This window comes from Cetorhinus maximus, chromosome 1, assembly GCF_964194155.1.
Source record: "Cetorhinus maximus chromosome 1, sCetMax3.hap1.1, whole genome shotgun sequence".
Classification (NCBI taxonomy): Eukaryota; Metazoa; Chordata; class Chondrichthyes; order Lamniformes; family Cetorhinidae; genus Cetorhinus; species Cetorhinus maximus.
In genome coordinates this window covers 165,063,051-165,085,958 of record NC_135879.1, presented here as the reverse complement: position 1 = coordinate 165,085,958, position 22,908 = coordinate 165,063,051, and the positions used below count along the sequence as shown (strand labels likewise).

Here is a 22,908-nt window from a genome sequence, read left to right as displayed (position 1 = left end):
CCTACACCACATGGACTGCAGCGGTTCAAGAAGGCAGTTCACTACCACCTTCTCAAGGGTAATTAAGGATGGACAATAAATGCTGACCTGGCCAGCGACACCCACATCTCATGAATGAATAAAAAAAATTCTTCATTGCCGATCATGATGCAGTCTCCTCTATGGTAGGGAGGCCAAATGCAGACTGAATGATTGCTTTGCATAACATCTCCATGCAGTCGACATACATGATCCTGAGTTTCCCGTCGCTTGTCATGTCAGTCTTTCACCTTCTCCCGCTCTGACCTTTCTGTTCTTGGCCTGCTACAGTGTTACAATGAAGCTCAACAGAAGCTCAAGGAACAGCATCTCATCTGTTCGGCACTCTACAGCCTTCTGGATGCAACATTGAGTTCAACAATTTTAGATCATAACCTCTGCCTCAATTTTGTTTGTTTTTTTTTGCTGGTTCAGTTTTGCTTGTTTCTTTTTTTATTTGGTCACTTTTCATTCAAATGGCTGCTAGCTAGCCGTTCGCACCTCATCTGGACACATCTTTATTTCTTTACTTTATCCATGACCACAAAATCTTTTATCTTTTAATCTCTCCTGCCCTCCAACCTATCACAGACCTTCCTTTCTGTTCCCCCTCCTCCCCCCCCCCTTATCACTTATTCAAACTATTACATTTTATCTTTCCTCAGTTCCAACGAAGGGTAATCATCACCCTGAAACATTAACTTTGTTTTTATCTCTCCATAAATGCTGCCTGGCTTGCTGAGTATTTCCATAATTTTCTGTTTTTATTCCATTTTTTACAAGTCTAGACCTTGAGGGTCCGTGTTTAAGAAACCTGAAACAAGCTAAATGATGGAATGATTTACACCAAACCAGCCCAACATATTGTAAATAGCATGCAGTGCTGTAATAAACGAATATACATATGTACAAAATAGGAGCAGAAGTATGCCATTTGGCCCCTTGAGCCTACTCTGCCATTCACTAAGATTATGGCTGATCTGTTTGTGTTTCGAATTCCACATTCCTTTCTACCCCTGATAACTTTTGATTCCCTTGCCTGACAAGAATCTATTTACCTCCACCTTAAAAATATCAATTACCTCTCCACCGCCTTCTGAGGCAGAGAGTTTCAAAGTTGCACAACCCCCTGAGAGAAAAATTTCGCCTCATCTCTCTCCGATAAGAGCAACTAATTTTAAAACAGTGCCCCCTAGTCTGGACTCACCCACAAGAGGAAACATCCTTTTCACACCCACCTTGTCGAGACTGTTCAGGATCTTATATACTTCAATTAAGTCACTCTTCATTCTTCTAAACTCCGGTGGAAACAAGCCCAGTCTGTCTATACTTTCCTCATACGGCAACCCACTCATTCCAGGTATCAATCTAGTAAACCTCCTCTGATCCGCCTCCAATGCATTTACATCCTTCCTGAAATAAGGAGACCAAAACTGCACACAGTATTCGAGGTGTGGGCCAGGATTTTCTGACCCCCGTCGTGGCGGGACCCCCTGCAGGAGATTCGGTGGCCCAGCTAAAAGTCCATTGACTTTCAACAGGAGCAGATGCTCCCAGCAGCGGGCAGGGCTGGAAAATACTACCCGTGGTCTCACCAGTGCCCTATATAATTGAAGCATAACATCCTTACTTTTATTTTCAATTCCTCGCATAATAAAAGATAGCATTCCATTAGCCTTCTTAATTACTTGTACCTGCACATGAACTTTTTGTGACTCATGCACTAGAACACCTAGATCCCTCTGCACCCCAGAATTCTGCAGTCATTCTCCATTTAAGTAATACTCTGCTTTTCTATTCTTCCTGTCAGAGTGAACAACTTCACATTTTTCCACGTTATCCTCCATCTGCCAGATTTTTGCCCACTCACTCAACCTATCCATATCCATCTGCAACATCCTTATGTCCTCTTCACAATATACTTTCCTACATTTCTTTATGTCATCTTCAAATTTAGCCACCATGCCTTTGCTCCCCTCATCTAAGTCATTGATATAAATTGTAAAAAGTTGAGGTCCGAGCACAGACCCCTGTAGGACTCTACTTGTCACATCCTGCCAATCAGGAAAACCCATTTCTGCATACTCTCTGTTTTCTGGCAGCCAGTCAATCTTCCATCCATGCTAATATGTTAGCCCCTACACCATGAGCTTTTATGTTCCGCAATAACCTTTGATGTGGCGCCTTACCAAATGCCTTCTGGAAATGCAAGTACAGTATGTCTACAAGCTCCCCTTCATCCACTGCACATGTGACTCCTTCAAAGAACTCCAATAAATTGGTTAAACATGATTTCCCTTTCACAAAACCGTGCTGACTCTTCCCGATTACCTTGAGTTTTTCTAAGTGCCCAGCTATAACCTCCTTAATGATCGATTCTAACACCTTCCCCACGACAGACATCAAGTTAACTGGCCTATAGTTTCTTGTTTTTTGCCTCCCTTCATTCTTGAATAGAGGGATTATATTTGCTACTTTTCTGTCTGATGGAACCTTTCCAGCATCTAGCAAATTTTGGAAAATTAACACCAACGCATCCACTACCTCATTAGCCACCTCTTTTAAGATCCTAGGATGAAGTCCATCATGACCCGGAGACTTGTCAGCCCGCGGCTCCATCAGTTTGCTCAGAACCGCTTCCTTAGTGATTTTAATTTCACCAAGTTCCTTTCTCCTTTCCAACTGCTGATTTACAACTATTACTGGAATGTTCTTTGTATCCTCTATAGTGAAGACAGAAGCAAAATATTTTTTCATTTCTCATTTTCTGCCATTTTCTCATTATCTACTTTTAGCTCTCCATTGTCACTCTCTAGCGGGCCAATGTGCACTTTACTTACTCTTTTCCTTTTTAAATACCTGTAGAAACTCTTGTTATACACTTATACATTTCTAGCTAGCTTCCTCTCATACTCTAATGTCTTTCTCCTGATTAGTCGTTTAGTCATTCTCTGCCATTCTTTATATTCTGATCAATCATCTGACCTGCCACTCATCTTTGCACAGTTATATGCTTTTTCCTTAAATTTGATGCTTTCCTTAACTTTTTTAGTTAACCACAGATGGTAGCCCTCCCTTTAGAATTTTTCTTTATAGTAGGAATATTCTTATTTTCAGTATTCTGAAATATTCCCATAAATTTCTGCCACTGCTTCTCTATTGATCTATCCTCTTGCCGGGTATTACAGTTCACCTGCTAGCTCAGCTTTCATATCCACATAGCAGCCCTTATTTAATTTTAAAATACTAGCCTTAGACCTACTCTTATGCCTTTCAAACTGGATGCAAAATTCAATCATATTGTGGTCGCTGCTACCTAGGGGTGCCATTACTCGGAGGTCATTAATTAATCCTGTCATATTGCACAACACCAAGTCTAATATAACCTGCTCTCTTGTTGGTTCCAGAATGTGTTGCTCTAAGAAGCTATCTTGAAATCATTCTAAGAACTCCTCATCCAGGCTACTACTGCCAATCTGATTTTTCCAGTTTAGATTAAAATCACCCATGATTATTGCCGTCCCTTTATCACAAGCACACAATAATTTCTCTTGTATACTTTGCCCTACACTGTGGCTACTGTTAGGGGGCCTGTAGACTGCTCCCATTCATGACTTCTTTCCCCTACTATTCCTCATCTCCAACCAAATCGATTCTACATCCTGATCTCCTGAACCAAGATCATCTCTAACTGTTGCACTAATGCCATCCTTGATCAATAGTGCCACTCTCCACCTTTAACTAGCTTTCTCTTCTTCTTGAATGTCATATACCTCTCAATATTCAGGACCCAATCCTTGTCATCCTGCAGCCGCATCTCTGTAATGTCTATCAGATCATATTTATTTACTCCAATGTGCGCTATCAATTAATTTGCTTTGTTATGAATGCTGTTTTTTTGTTATCTTTGTAACACCTAGTCTTGACTACTGGTGTATTCTTAGGTTTTTTTTCTCTCTGTCCCTTCCTGCCATTCTCTGACCCTATTTCTCATATTACTATTTTTCTCTCCTGCCTGACTATACCCCTTGATTTGCTACATCTAGCCACACTTGATCCCTCATCCTTCCTTGTTTAGTTTAAAGCCCTCTCTACTTTTGTGGTTATATGGCTTGTGCCCGCCCGATGAAAGGAAAATCCTGCTTTCTTAAATTCTCCTGGCTAGGTGAAACATTTCACCACCCCCTGCCCCTTTAGAATTCAATTTAATGTAAATGTTCACTTCACACCTGTTTACCTACTTAACATTTCAAATCTATTTTATCTTCTGTTACATCAAAGCCTTCAGACCTGCTGCCTTTAATTCAATTAACACACACACACTACCCACGCATCCCCCCACCCGCCCCACCACTATTACTCTTGTTATGACCGATGCAGTTGGTAAAACTGAGTTATTTAAAAATCCCAGAGGGAAACTGGTCCCAGCACAATCAGCACAGTTCAGGTGCAGACCATCCCAGAATACTGGTCCCAGCACAGTTCAGGTGCAGACCATCCCAGAATACTGGTCCCCGCACAGTTCAGGGGCAGACCATCCCAGAATACTGGTCCCGGCACAGTTCAGGGGCAGACCATCCCAGAATACTGGTCCCAGCACAGTTCAGGTGCAGACCATCCCAGAATACTGGTCCCAGCACAGTTCAGGTGCAGACCATCCCAGAATACTGGTCCCAGCACAGTTCAGGGGCAGACCATCCCAGAATACTGGTCCCAGCACAGTTCAGGTGCAGACCATCCCAGAATACTGGTCCCAGCACAGTTCAGATGCAGACCAGCCCAACGGTACAGCCCCCACTTTCCCAAGTACAGATGCCAGTGCCTCACAAACCAGAACCCATTTCTCCCACACTAGTCTTTGAGCCATGTATTAATTTCCCTAATCTTATTTGCCCTCTGCCAATTTGCACGCGGCTCAAGTAATAATCCAGAGATTATTACCTTTGAGGTTCTGCTCCTTAATTTGGTGCCTAGCTCCTCATACTGACTATGCAGAACCTCTTTTCTTGTCCTGCCTATGTCATTGGTACCTACATGTACCATGACAATTGGATCCTCTGTAGGTTCCTCTCCAGCCCCGAGCGAATGTGCTAAACCCTGACACCAGGCAGGAAACACATCCATCTGAGCTGTCGTTGTTTCCAGAAGAGAACAGTGTCAATCCCCCATCTCATATCCCTAATGATAGGGGATAACTCTACCAAATTGGGAGTTCCATTATGCAGTAATGGATGGAAGATTGTGTCTTCCAAAGGCCAAAGCTATATGTATTGCTGTTTGCTAACGACTTTGTGATTGTTTATGTTGAATTAAAACAGAACTGATATAAAATTTTGTCCTTTAATTTAGGTATTTTTGGGTTGGGGCAACATTAAGAGAATCTGGAACCACTTCCTGCTAAAATCTTGCCTGCCGTGCATGTGGTTCCTTGGTTTTGAATTATCACTGGCATGTGATACTGCAGGTGTTGAGCAGAAAATTATCTGTCCATGTAATCTTTTATACTATTTTAATGATATGAAGTGACACACTATTCACCTTTCAGTAGTTTTCACTTCTCAAAAAAGTTGCCTTGCCATCTGTCAGTGCACACACACAGATATAGGCCTAGGGTTTCCTCCACATTTGTACTCAGTTACACCAGAAGTCAGGACACAAACCAATTATGTGGTTTGATGATTGCGGAATTTAGGGTGTAAGCAAGTTAGCCACACAACGACTTCAATTTATATGGTGCCTTTTACATGGTAAAATGTCCCAAGGTTTAATTACAACTTGCCAAATCTCCTTGATCTTTTTTACATCTGTACATCAAAACTTCTGTCCAAATGAATCGCTGCCCACAGATCAGGCCTCAGCTTCGACTCTCAAATGTGAATACCTTCCAATGGTGCTTGTTCACAGATCTCTCAATTTTGCAATCAGATTTTCAAGTGAAACAGGAAACAAAATCATTTTTGATCTGTTAATTGAACTTCACACTCACTGAGACCTGCTCTATATTTTCTGTTTCATTTAATGTATTTTTATATGGCTTGAGATTAACTCACATTAAAAAAAAGGTACGAATTCAGCGATGCCTAAGGCCCTGATTAATTATGCAGATCTGTGCCGATTTAAAGTTTGCGTGTACGCTAATAAGGTTGAGAGGATATTTGGGTGTATCTTGACAATGGCAAAATGACAGCACCAATGGAAGCATGTTCTGTTCTAACTTGCAGTTTGTGCCCATGGAGGAAACTCCAGTCCACACTTTATAACATCAGATGCATGCAACACTGACATTTGAGGACACAAATTTTGAGTAGTAGTCCTTGTCTGAAAATGAATTGTATTGAGAAATGGTATTGTGAATCTTCAGGCAGGATTTTCCTAGCCCAAGAGTGGTGAGCTAAGAGGAGGGGTGGGAGAGGGGGAATAGCAGGGAACCATGTCATGACTGCTCCTCTATGCATTCCTGCCACCATGGAAGTTTCCCAAGGGCGCCAGGTGGATCAGCTGTCTGTTCAGTGGAGACAGGAAGCCGTTTGAATCAATAAGGCTACAATTATGGGCTATCGTACCAGCTCACCAGCCTCACAGTGGCTGTCCAGGGGGCCACTGGAGCCAGAGGCTCCATAGGACGAAGAGGGCTGCCTTTCCAGGCTTTCCCCTCCAATCAGAGAGTCTTCCTACATGGCCCCTCTGAATTCTTGCATAACTAATAAGGCTCTAGGCATCACTGAACACCAGTTAACTGTGTTTCTCTCCGCAGATGCTGTCAGACCTGCTGAGTTTTTCCAGGTATTTTTGTTTCTGTTTTGGATTTCCAGCATCCGCAGTTTTTTGCTGTTATCTGCTATTTTAGCAAACCAGTGTGAACATTCTAGCAGATAATACACACTGCATGCAGCAGAGTTTTGTTTCATGTCAGGGCTCGCCCACCCCACCCCCCCGCACCCCCCACCCCCCACCAGCCAGAAAACTCTGCCCTAGGAATTTTTGTTTTTGCTAAAATAGCAGTGTTGCCATCTGGAATACTTATTTGACATAGAATGGTTGATAACCTGATTTTACTCTGAATAGAAATGCCCCCACCAGTTGAAAGTGGAGGAGCGTCTCTATTGCTCTTCCTAGACAGTTCCTTTCAGTGTGGGAAGGCTGCAAATGTTCTCACTCATCAACAGACTCATTGTTTCACAGCCAGTGCTTCCCACAGTAATGGGTGCTGTTGCCCAATACCCTTGTCACTGCACTTAACTGTTATGGCGCAGCCGATGGTAAATGCTGAGTTGATCAAGTCCCAGAGGGAATCTTGAAACAACTGCCACAACTTGTTTTGCAATTTGTATAAATTTCGAGATGCGTGCCTTGAATTCAGAAGTAATAAGACACCCAAGTCTTACAGGTTTTTATAAAACTAGATTAAACATTTATTAATATGAGAAATGATTTTAAAGCACATATGTCTACAAATTACTATTATAATAACTTCTAAATCAGCTACTTGATCTGATTCCCAGTTACACTTCTGTTAAGGCAACAGTAAGGCACATAGGGCTGAATTTATAACTCGTCAGGCGGGCGCACACCCGACCCAACCGAGCTTAAAATGACGCATGATGATGACGGGCGAGCGTCCTGACGTCATTGCGCACTAGAGCGATATTTTGGTCGGTGGCCACACATCAGAGTTGGCAGCGCACCCACCAACAGTTAAAAGGCCTATTAAGGCCATTAGAAAGGTAATTAAAATAAATTTTTCGCTACCCATCCAACCTTACGCCGGCGGGCAGGTGAAAAGGTCAAACAGCCTTTGCATTTTTTTGGAAACCGCATCCACGGGCAGGATAAGGTTTCCTACAGCAAATAAAATTAAAATTAAAATTTTAAAATTTAATTAATAACATGTCCCTGCTCATGTGACAGAGTCACATGAGGGGGCATGTTTCATAACATTTTAGAAAGCTTTAATTTTTATTTTGAAAAATGTTCAATCTCCCTAAGGCAGCTCAGTGCCTCAGGGTGACTTTCATCCCTGCACCCGCGCACATGTGGGAAGTTCATGCTCGCCCTCCTCCGCCACCCCCATATAGGCAGCGCTAAGCACTGTCGCTCACATTTCACGCTGGGTGGGCCTTAATTGCCAGCGTGAAAATGCGGTCTGGCCCCGATCGCGGGTGGCAGTCAGCTTCCCGACGGCTCCCACTGAACCCGCCCGACGAGAGAAAAATCCTCCCCATTGATTTTAAAAGACGCAGGTAAAGAAACATGATACCCTGACAATCCAATTCAAAGTGGGTCCTCTTAACTTCAGTAGTTGGTAAACAGCAGCTTGAGGTGTAGATGCTGAAGGCTTGTCACACTTGTTAAATCCTAAAATGCTTACCCTTACACACAGCTTTTGCTCCTTTATACACATTTTCCCCTTTGAATGCAAATTCCCATTGGTTCACTATGTCTTTGGACTTTACCTTTCTGATAATAAAAATCTCTCATAGTACTAAGTTTAACCAGTAATCTTTGGGAAAAATAAACACGTTACTGTTTCTTAACTTCAGCTAGCTAGGCAACACATTTCACTCCCTTTTGAAAACAATCTAGCCTGGTTTATTTAAAATTGCAAATGTTCACTTGACACCTATGCTAACCTACTTAACATTTCAAACCTAGCTCATCTCCTACCACATCAAAGCCTTCAGACCAGCTGCCTTTAATCCAATTAAGTGTCACACACACACACACACTCCTCGAATATTTCAATTTTGGGAGACAGAAAATACAATTTCAATATTATTAAACCCTTGTGCATTTGGCTGAATTTTCCCAGTCCCACCACTGCAAGGACAGTGGTTACCTGTCCGGCAGTGACAAATAGCCAGTTAGCCCCACTGATGGGCCCATTGGGGGGGCAAGGCGATGGCACCTTTGAGATTTTCCTGACAGCGGACCCACCTTCCGCTGAGGTTTAATAGCTGTGAGCATGCATTTTAAAAAATTCTTCCCACTGCTGCAGAGAGCACCACAATTTTGAGACACCATCACAGCCTCCTGCCTGCCTCCAGAGCACTTACTACTCTCTTCTGGTGGGGCTGTCAGTTGGATATCATTGTGGGCCCTCCTACTGGACCGTCCACTTTGATAGTCCTTGATTAGGTGGGCTCCAGAAGAGATTTCCTAATTGGCTGCTTCCCAGAAGACCACGACCAATATCCCGCCATGGCCACTTCCATGTTCCCGAACCAGAATAGAGGCTGATTTGGAATCATGACCCAACAAGGAAAATTCAGCCCATTGCTTTTAGAATATCCTGCCTACTTGATCCACCAAGCAATCACTCCACCTTACTTTATTTACTACATAGCTTAAAATCATTTTTTTAAGTTTTTAATCCTCAAACTTCACTTCATGTTCAAAAATGGAACTGCTCCACCAACACTTTTCAGACAGTTGAAGTGAGGATTTCAATCCCAAAATAAAAAATGGCAGTGTGCCTATTTATGAAATAAATTCTGTATCCAATGAAGGGGCCTGAATTTTTGTTATGGTGAAGAGGGTCTCCGGCTTTTCCAAAATGGTGTCAGAGGCCCGATTCCAGAAGCCCCGCCCTTGAACACATCACCTGCCAATTTTACAGAGAAGGGAAGAGAGGCAGGTTGTACTTTGCACATCTGTGGCTCATGGAGGCAGCTACACACATTCAAGTGCAGTTGCCTTCAGTCAGATCCAGTTTTTGCTAGTTGGATGTCCAAAACGTGACTTGTGCACATTAGGCCTATCAGGAGAAAATCAAAAGTAAGCAGAGTTCTTTGGAGAGGTAGGCTATCCTTTTGGATAGGTCCAGGAACGCCTTTGGGAGAGGTAAGGTGCCCTTTGTGAGAAGTCAAGTGCCCTTTGGGGTTGTTAAAATTAGATATGAATGTGTGTAAAAAGTGGATAAACTCATTGGAGATGTCAAGCTCATTGGAGCTGTTAAGCTGTCATGGGAACTGTTAAGGGAGCAGTCAAGAAGTCAAGGGAACTGTCAAAGCTCATTGGAACTGTCAAGCTATCAAAGAATTTAAATCGCCTGGCCTTTAAATAAAAAAAAAGCAGTCTTAAGCTTCAATGTCTGTTGCCATAAGCCTAAGGACTATCTTTATAGGATTTGTGCTGCTTGACTGATTTCACAACCTATCATTATCACAGTGGGGTGCCTGTCAGTTCACCATTTGATTGACAGCTCGAAATAGTTATGAAGTCTATGATGTGGAGCTTTGAATGCAAATACTTGTTGTTATAAGGGATTAAGTGGTTGAAGGGATTTAAATGTAGTGAATGGGTTTTCATCAATGAGTGTTTTTGTAAAATAGTGAATTCATCAATAAGCACTTAGAGCTTCATTTCTCAGCATGCTTCCTGAGGTATGCCCATGGTGGATACTGGATGAGTTGACATGGAGGGTGTAAGAGCAAAGGGTGGTGGGTGGGGGCATGGGTTGGCAGGAGTTAGCACTAAATTGGCATAGGGGTTATAAAAGGCCATGGGCTGGGTGGAGGGGCATAGGTTAGCATGGAGGGAATGAGAGGCCATGAGTGGGTTTGGTAGAGAGGCATAGATTGACATAGAGGGTATGAGTGGGCTTGGGGAGTGTGTGGGGGTGAGGGTTCTTTGTATTTTTTTGCAACTGGGACAAAGTGCTGGGTCACAGAGGCTGGCATTTCACCCTGCTCACCTTCATACCCAGTAGTCCCTGCGCTGCCTCTGTTTCCAGGGGCAGCAGGCACAACGCCTGTTAACATCAGCTCCCCACCCCCACCTCCCCCCGCACAACCCCTTTCCCCAGAATGAAAATCTGACCATCCGGGGCACTTTCTCCTGAGTCGGGTTTGCAAAGCTGGAAATTTTCCCGACTCTGCGCTTCCAACTTGGAAGCCAAAGCTCAGGCCAGGAATTCATCCAATAACTTTGGTTAAAATGTAATAAAGTTATAAAGGTTAGAAATTAACTTGGGCACCTTTGATGAACAGGGTAGAAGCACCCCACAAATGGCTTTATGGCCCCCTCTGCTTATGACACAGCTCTGGGTCTTGATGTCTACAAAGGGGCATATTGCTGGGCAGCACACTGAACCTCGCTGCTATTCCAAATTGGAGGGGCTTTGAGGTATGAGAGATACAGAGGATGAGAGTGTGAGTAAGTTATTGCGTTGGATGAGATAGTTCTGTGACGGACTGAGGATGGAAGAGCTTAAATGTTAGTGAAGCATTTAAGTAAATGGTATCTGCTTGTTTAATGGTGTAAATTTCCATACAGAGACCTGTAACCCAACAGAATTAATAGGGAACAATATTAATGTCCTTTGGACTTATCAATATGTACACTACTCACTTATGCACTGTAACACCTTTGCAGTGTTTAATGATGGGGGCTTTTGTTTTTTGTCTTTTATTCTGCTTCGTGTTCTGATATTTTACTCTATTTTTCATGTGTTTTATGTGCTTGTTTTATTATTTGTTTTGGTTAAAAATATAAAACAGCTAAAATGGCTGTTTAATTTTTAAATAAATTCCCTCGTAGTTATGAAATGTATTGCTGTTAACCACAGTTGAAAGCTACTTAATAAATCTTTGATATTGATAACTATTGGTTACCTATAGAGAAAACAAATTTACAATGCCAAAAGAAAAATGTTGTGTCATTAGTGAAGATGTGAAATGTTCCTCGAAGGTAAGTTTACCTAATTCTTTGCAATTTAAATTCAACAAACCATCTAATGCTTATTTGAAATGCTACAGCAAACAAGCTTTAGATCAAATTTCAATTTTCTGGATGATTGCTGACACTCTTGCCTACACCATAACTACGATTCCATTTAATTTTTTTCAATCCTTTCATTCAGTTTCTCCATCTCCATCACATTGTTTAGAAGATGCAACCTCCCAAACCAGCACTTCTGATGTGTCTTCTTTTTTCCTCTATCAAGGAATCCGCTCACCATGGTTGCTGGGGACCTCCACTCTGTCCATTTTGTTTCATGCACATCTGCTCTCGCCTCTTCCCCTCCCTCCCAGAACTGTGACAGGGTTCCCCTTTCCCTCATTTTCCCAACAGACTCTTTATTCAATGGATCATCCTCCGCCATTTCTGCCACATCCAGCGTGATGCCACCACAGAACACTTTTCCCCCCCCTCTCTCCTTCCAGCATTCTGAATGGGCCGTTTTCTAAACGACACCCTGTTCCACTCCTCTGTTACTCTCAACACCTCCTCCCTTTCCTACAGAATCTTTCCATGCAAGTGCAGGATATGCAACACCTCACCCTTTACCTCCTACCTTCTCACCCTCCTGGCCCCAAACACTCCTTCCAGGTGAAACACCGATTTACTTGTACTTCTTTCAATTTAGTACATATATTTACCGCTTGCAATGTGGTCTCTTCTACATAGAACCATAAAACCAAAGAACACTACAGCACAGAAAACAGGCCATTCAGCCCTTCTAGTCTGTGCCAAAATATTATTCCGCTAGTCCCATTGACCTGCACCTAGGCCATAACCCTCCAGAACTCTCCCATCCATGTATCTATCCAATTTATTCTTAAAACTTAAAAGTGAGCCCGCATTTATCACGTCAGATGGTAGCTCATTCCACACTCTCACCACTCTCTGAGTGAAGAAGTTCCCCCTAATGTTCCCCCTAAACCTTTCCCCTTTCACCCTAAAGCCATGTCCTCTCGTGTTTATCTCTCCTAATCTAAGTGGAAAGAGCCTACTCGCATTTACTCTGTCTATACCCCTCATAATTTTGTAAACTTCTATCAAATCTCCCCTCATTCTTCTACGCTCCAAGGAATAAAGTCCTAACCTGTTTAATCTTTCCCTGTAACTCAACTTCTTAAGACCTGGCAACATCCTAGTAAATCTTCTCTGCACTCTCTCAATCTTACTGATACCCTTCCTGTAGTTAGGCGACCAGAACTGCACACAATACTCCAAAGTTGGCCTCACCAATGTCTTATACAACCTCACCATAACATCCCGACTCCTATACTCAATACTTTGATTTATGAAGGCCAGTATTCCAAAAGCTTTCTTTACAACCCTGTCTACCTGTGACGCCACTTTCAGAGAATTATGTATCTGAACTCCCAGATCCCTTTGTTCCTCCGCACTCCTCAGTGCCCTACCATTTACTGTGTATGTCCTACCTTGGTTTGTCCTTCCAAAAAACATTGAGAGGCTAAATGCTGACTGGGTGGATGCTTTACAGAATACTTCCATTCAGTTCATAAATGTGAACCAAAGCTTCCAGTAACCTGTCATTTTAATATTCCACTTTGTTCCCACTCTGATCTTTCTCTCCTTGGCTTCCTGCCATGTTCCAATGAAGCTCAACGCAAGCTCAAGAAATGGCACCTCATCTTTCAACTGGGCACTTCACAGCCTTCTGGACTTAACACTCAGTTTGACAATTTTAGATCATAACCTCTGCCCCCATTTTGTTTCAGTTTTCTTTGCTGGTTTGGTATTTTCCCTTGTTTCTCTCTTATTTCATTTATTTTGCTTTCTGCCATCAGCTATTCAGTATCCTGTTATTCACATTTCCCCAGACACATCTTTTGTTTCTTTACGTGTTCCATTACCACTCCCTTTGGTTTTGCACCATGAAACCTTTGTCACTTAATCTCTCCTGCTCTCCACCCTAACAGAAACCTTCCCTTTTGTTCTTCTTCTCACCTTCTTTCTTTTTACTTGTTAAAACCTATTACATTTCTAACTTTCCCTAGTAATGAAGGAAGATCACAGACCTGAAATGTTAATTCTCTTTCTCTCTCCACAGATGCTGCCTGACCTGCTAAGTATTTCCAGCATTTTCTGTTTTTATTTCAGATTTCTAGCATTTGCAGTATTTAACTTTTGTACACTTTAATTTGTTTATTTAATCTATATCCCTGTGATCAAAATTTCAAAATGCAGAAGTTACTGCAAATTCCCAATTCCCAAATTAAAATAATAACCTCTATGCATTTGCAGTTCTGACAAATCAAAGTTTTCCCTTGTAAAAATGCAATGTATTAGTTTTGTTTGAGGAGATATACTCCTAACAGCTTTACTTTTTATTTTTGATTTTTGGTTAACAATTCTGTAGTATCAGGGTCTGGCACATAAAGGGTTAACTTGGGACTGAGTACAGTACTGCCCACACAGTGATGTAAGAAAACACATGACCCACAACTAGGGGTCAGTCTAGTGTTGGACAGAGTCGTGTGCACAAGCAAGCATGGAGATAGTTCCTAGCTTGAACCTTTTACAATATATATGTACATAGTTCTTGTAGGGCAGAATCTTCTGTTCAGCATGCGGGGGCGGACCCCGCACGCTGACATGTAAAATGACGCACCGTGATGATGGGTGAGTGTCCCGAAGTCACCGCGTGTCATTCCGATCTTTTGAACTGTCAAAGGCCTGTTAAGGCCATTAATAAAACAATTAACCAATTTGACAGGGCTGCCCATCCAACCTTAAGGCCTTCACATTTTTCATGAAACCTCATCCACGGGCAGGATGAGGTTTCATGAGGTTCATTAAATTAATAAATATTTTTCATACATCTCTGATTCGCCCAATCTATATGTAGATTAAAATCACCTATAATTATCCTGACCGGCCCACTCAACGGGGAGAAAATTCTCCCTGTAGTTAATAAATACATACAATTAACCTGCTTAAGATGACGAAAACTTCATTAAGACCCACCGAACGGTACCTTACAACAAATTCCATCCAATTTTTCACAATGATACAAACTAGAACAGTGGTGGATGTCAACCTATTCCAAAATGAAGAACCCCTTCTGTAGAAAAATATTTTGTTTTTTCTGATGCTCAGGTGGAGATCTGACCACTTTTTCCCTTTTTATGTTCCTCCTGGATTGAACCATTGAACTCCATGGCCAAAAAATCCCACAATTACCAACTGCTGCCAACCTCAGTTTTTATATTCACCAAATTTTGATGATGGATGTTATCTTTTGGAAAGGACTCTCTATCCATTTGAATATTGCGAGGTTCAGATAGACTTTGTTTGCATTTGGGATATCATCCTGGAATTAGTACATACAAATTAGGAGCAGGAGTAGGCCATTCGGCCCCTTGAGCCAGCTCCACCATTCAATAAGATCATGGCTGATCTGATTGTGGCCTCAACTCTGCATTCCCACCTACCCCTGATAACTTTTGACTCCCCCAAGAATATATCTACCTCTGCCTTAAAAATATTCAATGACCCCGTCTCCAATGCTCTCTGGAGAAGAGAGTTCCAGACTCACGACTCTCTGAGAGAAAAATAATCTCATTTCTGTCTAAAATAGGAGACCCCTTATTTTTAAACTGTGTCCTTTATTTCTAGTCTCTCCCACAAGGGGAATCATCTTTTCAATATCTATCCTGTCAAGTTGCCTCAGGATCTTATATGTTTCAGTCAATTCACCTCTCATTCTTCTAAACTCCGATGAATACAGGCTTAACTTGTCCAACCATTCCTCATAAGATAAACCCCATTCCAGCTATCAATCATGTGAGCCTTCTTTAAATTGCTTTGAACACATTTATATCCTTTCTTAAATAGGGAGATCAAAACTGTACTCAGCACTCCAGATGTGGTCTCACCAACTCCCTATACTACGATAGTAAAAGATCTCTACTTTTATATTTCATTCTCATTGTAATAAACAACAACATCCTATTTGCCTTTCTAATCACTTGCTGTACCTGCATACTAAACTTCTGTGATTCATGTGCCAGGACATCCAGATCCCTCTGTACCTCAGAGTTCTGTAATCTCTCTCCATTTAGATAATATGCTGATTTTCTATTCTTCCTGCCAACGTGGAAAAATTCATATTTTTCCATATTATACTCTATCTGCCAAATGTTTACCCAGTCACTTAATCTATCTATATCCCTTTGCTGGTTCCTTATGTCCTAATAACAACTTACTTTCCTGCCTATCTTTGTATCATCAGCAAATTTACCAACCATACATTCGGTCCCTTCATCCAAGTCATTGATATAACTTGCAAATAATTGAGATGCCAACACTGATCCCTGTGGAGCTCTAGTCGTCACATTGTCCCAACCGGAAAACAACCCATTTATGCCTACTCTCTGTTTCCTATTAGCTAACCAATCCTCTATCCATGCTAAGACATTGCCCCCTACATCATTAGCTCTTGTTTTGTGTAGTAACATTTGAAGTGGCACCTTGTCAAATGCCTTCTGGAAATCTAAGTACAGCACATCCACAGGTTCCCCTTTATCCATGCTGCTTGTTACTTCTTCAAATAACTCCATATATTAGTCAAACATGATTTCCCTTTCACAAATCTACGTTGACTCTGCCTGAATGCACTGAAATTTTCTAAGTGCCCTGTTATAATCTCCTTAATAATAAATTCCAGCATTATCCCTATGACAGATGTTAAGCTAACCAGCCTGTAGCTTCCTGCTTTCTGCCTCCCTCCTTTCAGGAACAGAGGAGTCACATTTGCTATTTTCCAATCCGATGGAACCTTTCCAGAATCTAGGGAATTTTGGAAAATTAAAACCAATGCAGCTACTACCTCAGCAGCCACTTCTTTTAAGACCCTGGGGTGAGGTCCACCAGAACCTGGGAACTTGTCTTTAGTTCTAATAATTTTCTCAGTATTCGCTCCCTGGTGATGGTAATTATTTTTAGTTCTTCCCTCCCTTTCACCTCCTGATTCACAATTACTTCTGGGATGTTACATGTATCCTCTATAGTGAAGACAGATGCAAAATATCCGTTTAATTCATTCACCATTTTCTTATTTTCCATTATTAATTCCCCAGACTCATTCTCTAGAGAACCAACGCTCACTTTTCTTAATCTTTTCCTTTTTAAAAACCTGTAGAAACTCTTACTTTCTGTTTTCATATTTCAAGCTAGCTTTCCCTCCTACTCTAATCCCTCCCTCTTTATTAATCCTTTAGTCATTCTTTGCTGTTCTTTATATTCTGTCCAATCTTCTGACCTGCCACTCATCTTTGCAGAATTATATTCTTACATAGGTAAAAGCAAAATACTGCGGATGCTGGAAATCTGAAACTTAAAACAGGAAATGCTGGAAAACACTCAGCAGGTCTGGCAGCATCTGTGGAGGGAGAAACAGAGTTAACGGTTCAAGTCTGTATGACTCATCTTCAGACTTAGCTCTGAAGAAGAATCATACGGACTTGAACCATTAACTCTGTTTCTCTCTCCACAGATTCGTTTGGAGTCCATATGATTCATCTTCAAAGCTAAGTCTGAAGAAGAGTTGTACGGACTTGAACTGTTAACTCTGTTTCTATCTCCACAGATGCTGCCAGACCTGTTGAGTTTTCCAGAATTTTCTTTTTTATTATATTCTTACAATTTGATTCTAACTTTAACTTCCTTAGTTAGCCATGAATGGTGCATCTTTCCCTTATAGTCTTTCTTTCTCACTGGATTGTATCTATTCTGAATATTCTGAAATATCTCCTTAAATGTCTACCACTGCACTTCCACTGACCTATCCCTTAATCTAATTTCCTAATTGACTTTAGCCAGCTCTATCTTCATGCCTTCATAATTGTCTTTATTTAAGTTTAAAACTTAGATCCACTCTTCTCTCCCTCGAACTGAATGTGAAGTTCAATCATATTATGATCACTGCTATCCAGGGGCACCTTTACTATTTCATTAATTAACCCTGTCTCATTGCACATTACCAGATCTAGTATAGTCTGCTCTCTGGTTGGCTCTAAAATGTGCTGCCCTAAGAAACTGTGTGGAAAAAACTCTATGAACTCATCATTCATGCTACTTTTATCAATTTGATTCACCCAATCTATATGTAGATTAAAATCACCTCTAATTATCATTGTACCTTTTTCACAAGCCCCCATTATTTCTTCCTGTATACCCTGTCCTACAGAGTGGTTACAGTTAGAAGGCCTATAAACCACCCCCCACAATTTTTATTTTTACTATTTCTATCCAAACTGATTCTATATCCTGATCTTCAGTACTGAGGTCATCTCTCCCTATTGTATTAACTTCATTCTTAATTAACAGAGCTACCCCTCCACAATTTCCTAGCTTCCTCTCCTTCCTAAATGTCATATCCTCTTGAATATTCAAGTCCTAGTCTTTGTCATCTGGTAGTCATGTCTCTCTAATGGCTATCAGGCCATACATATTTATTTCTATTTGAGCTGTCAATTCATCTGTTTTGTTACAAATGCTACATGCATTCAGATAGAGGGCCTTTAGTTCTGTCATTTTCCAATTTTTGCAACTTCTAGCTTTATTTGCTGTTGCAATCTTAGGTTTGTACACGCTATCCTTTCCTGCCACGCTCTGATCACCACTTCCCTTATTGCTAACTTGCTGTATTGCCTTGTCTTCTCTATTTAATATTTATCACATCTTCCCAAGCTAGGTCCCTTGTCCCCACTATTTAGTTTATGGCCCCCTCAATAGTTTTTTTGCCAGTCAGAAGGCCATGTGTTCAAGCTTCATTCCAGGATTTAAGCATATAACCTAGGCCGACATTCTGCTGCATAAATGGAAATGCCACTTTCCAGAGAATTTAAAATGAGGCCGGTATGCCACCTAGAGTAAACCTAACAGACCTCATAGCACTATTCATAAGAGTAGGAGAATTCACAAGAGTGGGAGCTCGAACCAACTTTACCCCTCCAATAGCACACTAGAAATACATTATTTCCCTTGCTGTTCGTTGGGCCTTGTTGTAAATAAATTGGCTGCCCTTCTCTTTAAATTAAGTCAGTAACTACACTTCCAAAGTACATTATTGACTATCTTTATTATCATTGGATATCTTAAGGATGTGAAAGGCACAATATTAATGCAATTTCTTTTGTTTATGGATTGTTGAGATAGACACGGAACTTACATACAAATGAGAAGGCCAATAATTTCAAAACTAGCACATTTTACCTTCTTTTCCACAGGCTGGAATGTGGAATGTGCAGTAAAGTGGTCAGCAAAATGGCAAATTTTTATATTAGATACAGGACATGTTGCAAATATTAAATCTCCATGAAAATGAGGAACAACTTACATTTACAAAATGCCTTTAATATAGTAAAATGCCCCAAATGTGTCAGAGAAGCATCATCATATAATATTTGACACTAACTTGCACAAGGAGATATAGAGCAGGTCAACTAAAAGCTTGGTCAAAGAGGTAGGTTTTCTGGAGCATTAGTATGAGACTGGGCAGAGGGAGAAAATTCCTCCCATTTCTATGTTTTGTCTGTGCTTCTTTTAAAAGCTTAAAGCCATATTTGTGCACTCTATGTGCACTCCGCCATGTAATACCATGGTCAGACCAAGCTTTATCTTTGGCCATCATGTTTTCCCTTTGCACAAAACAAAGTCTCCTGTGTAATGATCCAATGTGAGAAAGACATTGCATGCACTGCAAATGTGACACTTTGGTCAACACTTTCTTCAAAAAGATAATAATTTCAGAGGTCAGGAAGAACAAAAGAAAATGAAGAGGTAGAGGCGGCATACTTTGTTGCTGACATGCCACTTAAAGTAACTCCACTCAATTGTAAATATATTATGTATTTACAGTTAATTCTACCTAATATTTTCAGCACTTTGTGAGTAGTTTAAACCCTGACCTTCTTGCCTTTCCTGGAAATATTTGGGGAGGCTATAGTGGCAATTTAACTATATATAAAGTATATTAGTCCAATGGGATTATTTGTAATTACATAAAGAACAGCCTGTCACACAGCTTGGATAGAAGAACCAAGATATTGGTTCATTCATACTTTAGCACATCAGTAAATCATTGAGCTAACTCAGCAGATGATCAACCCAACTTCAGATATTAATTATAAAATTAATTGTTATTTAGTTTTATATTTCCAGCAAACATCTTGCCACAGAAAGATTTGCCATCACAGAGATGAAAGACACTTAAATCCAATTTGAAGGATTAAATATATTTTTGCAAAGAGGGCAGTTTAATGAGGAACAGGTGAAAGATGAAGTCACATTCAGTGCAATCAGAGGGTTACCATTAAGTGTGACAATGCCTGTTTACCTTTTAAGATATGAGTTGAAAACATTATTTCCAAATCCAGCCATCATACTGGGTTTTATAGAAGTAGCACGTAGCATTTACAATAATACAATTGTCTGTGTACACTGTCAGAATTAGCCACCATTTACTTCATGGCATAATTAGTGATTCAGATGGTAGTACTTCGGCCCTGAAGCAGAAGGCTGTGGGTTCAAGTTCCACACAAGAGACCCAAGCACAAAAATCTAGTCTAACAATCCAGGGCAGTACTGAGAGAGTGTTGCACTGCCGGAGACTCTGTCTTTCGGATGAGACATTAGATTCCACCTGCTCTCTCAGAAGGATATAAAAGATCCATTGCACGGGGCAATGGGCAGGGGAATTAGCTCTGGTACAGAAGTAAAATACTGCGGATGCTGGAAATCTAAACTAAAAACAAAAATGCTAGAAATACTCAGCAGGTGAGGCAGCATCTGTGGAAACAGAGTTAACATTTAACTCTATTATGTTAGCTCTGTTTCTTTCCACAGATGCTGCCTGATCTGCTGAGTATTTCCAGCATGGTTTGCTTTTATTTGAGTTATTCCTTTTCTCTTGATAATATTTATCTCTCAATCACTGTCCCTGAAAAAACAGATTATCTGGTCATTATCACATTACTGTTTGTGCAAACTGGCAGTGCACAAATTAGCTGCCATATTTCCTACAGCACTGACTACACTTCAAAATAACCTCATTGGCTGTAAAGTGCTTTGGAACACCCTGAGATCTTGAAAGGCCCTATATAATTGTAAGATTTTTTGTTTATCTTTTACAATGTTCCATATAGAATCAACAAAATGACTAACTTGAAGAGTGGAAAAGAGTTTTGGAGATCCCCAAAGTAAGTGATGGTGAATTCTCACAGTTCAACAGATGAACTGAATTATGATTGTGAAGAATTGATACTTAAATGTGACCTGATTATTGTGTTGCATTAGGCTGCAAGAAATTATCTGTTACAACTTTACACATCTATTCAATGTGATTAAAAATAAACTTTGTTTACATAAACTTTGTTTACGTAAACATGAGAATAAAATAAATGTACATCATCTGCAAATATAATTTTTCTATTTGATTTGACACCATATCATGTATTTGCCTTGTATTGTGATGTTTATATTGCAAGCAGCCACTCCCCCCAAACCTCATACTTTGCTATAGTGACCAAATGTCCACCTTAATAATATGGCCTATGTCACCTTTTTCCACAAAAATTGAGATAACTTTAAGTCATGGCCTATAAGCCACCTAAAAGGGAAAGATTTCAACAAGAGCAAGCTGGAAAAGCCCTGCATATTGAAATGAGCTTTCTATATCACACTTACTAAAAACTAACTGCGCTGTAATCCTAAATGCAGTGTTAGACAATCAACTATATTTGCATTAATTCTTGGTACGTCACAGAATGCATTCTATTTTTGATTCTATTATGAGACTAGCTTGTTGAAACTATAAAGTTGTCTCAGGAAAATGGACACAAATTGATTAAGAGCAATTTAAACACTTCATTTGCAACAGGCTAGTGATACAATTGTTGAAATCACTAACCAAAAACACATTCTTTTTATCTGAATGACAGAGGATAAACAAGGCCTGCATTCATATAAAAAAAACTGTACCTGTTTTGTGTCTGTATTCTTACCTGGAGACATGCAGTATTTTGCTGCAGATACACTAATATGATTCAGGTTGATTCCTATGCAATAGACAGAACACAGAAACATTTGATCTTAGACGGTTGGTATGGGGAGTGGGCCACGAATTTGAGTCCCGACTTACTACGTGGATTGATTCTTGATGAGAAGGTTTTTTTTAATGTTTGCAGAATATGACTTGTGTAGTATTGCACAAGATACACTGTGTGCAGACATCTTCCTTACCTAGATCAGTCAAATTCTGATCACTCCTATTGCTTAAACTTTTATAGGTTTGCCAGTGTGCACACACAAAACTTTATTCATGAATCAAAGTGTTATATCACGACAGACCTTATTTTCTCACTGCCTCAAAGGTTATCAAAATAGATAAACCATTTGATAACCCATGGCACCAAAGTCCTACCTTGTTGGAGGCCATCTCACTGACAGAATTCCTGGTCTGTAGGGTCTCCAGCTGGTCCAGGCACCAGTCAAGCTCCTCCAGGGTCTCTGTTGCAAGTTTTTGGTAGGCCTCCTCTGCGAACAAACAGATGAATGGGAGTTCAGCTTTTGAACTTTTTACAGGGCTAGCAGTGACATTGAAAGGGTCCACCATGCCACACAAAGCCATGTTCGGGTGACCAGAGCTCACACATGAGTTGTCCTTCATAATGTTTTCTCAACAAAAAAAACTCTGAAAAATATATTTTCTGTCGTCAAACTGAAGCAGCCACAATAGTTTTGTGATCTTCTTCTGTAGGAGAGGAAAGCACAGTTGTTGAGCTGTCAGTCAGAAACACAACATGATGAATGAAGAATTCTCTCTTTGTCCACCTTTTGGTCTACTCGTATTATTAAACCCAGAAATGAACACACATATTCAGTCTGCAGAATATTTTCCATAAAATAAGTGAAAGCCTTTATCCTGAGCCAGGTAGTTGAGTCAGTTTCCCATTGCCCAAGAAAATCTCTCCATGACGATTTCAAATTATTTTTTTCTAACCACACCAGCATCACACAGCTGAATGGATAAAGCCATATAAACGAGCCAGTAAGTCCTCTCAATAGTCACTCATAGAATATACAGTTCAGTTCGAATAAGACACGAAGAGACAGGGTTTCCTGTTTTTGCTCAGT

At 40.6% G+C, this 22,908-nt stretch overlaps 1 protein-coding gene across 6 annotated transcripts in view; it reads right to left on the bottom strand.

The window, feature by feature from the left end:
- pde4d (phosphodiesterase 4D, cAMP-specific) overlaps positions 1–22,908 on the bottom strand; it is a 1,053,459-nt gene that overhangs the window by 68,807 nt on the left and 961,744 nt on the right. For all 6 annotated transcript variants that reach the window (XM_078549378.1, XM_078549337.1, XM_078549370.1 and 3 more), the window contains one exon: positions 22,196–22,308. In XM_078549378.1, the coding sequence (XP_078405504.1) occupies positions 22,196–22,308 (113 nt within the window). The remainder of the gene's footprint in view (positions 1–22,195; positions 22,309–22,908) is intronic.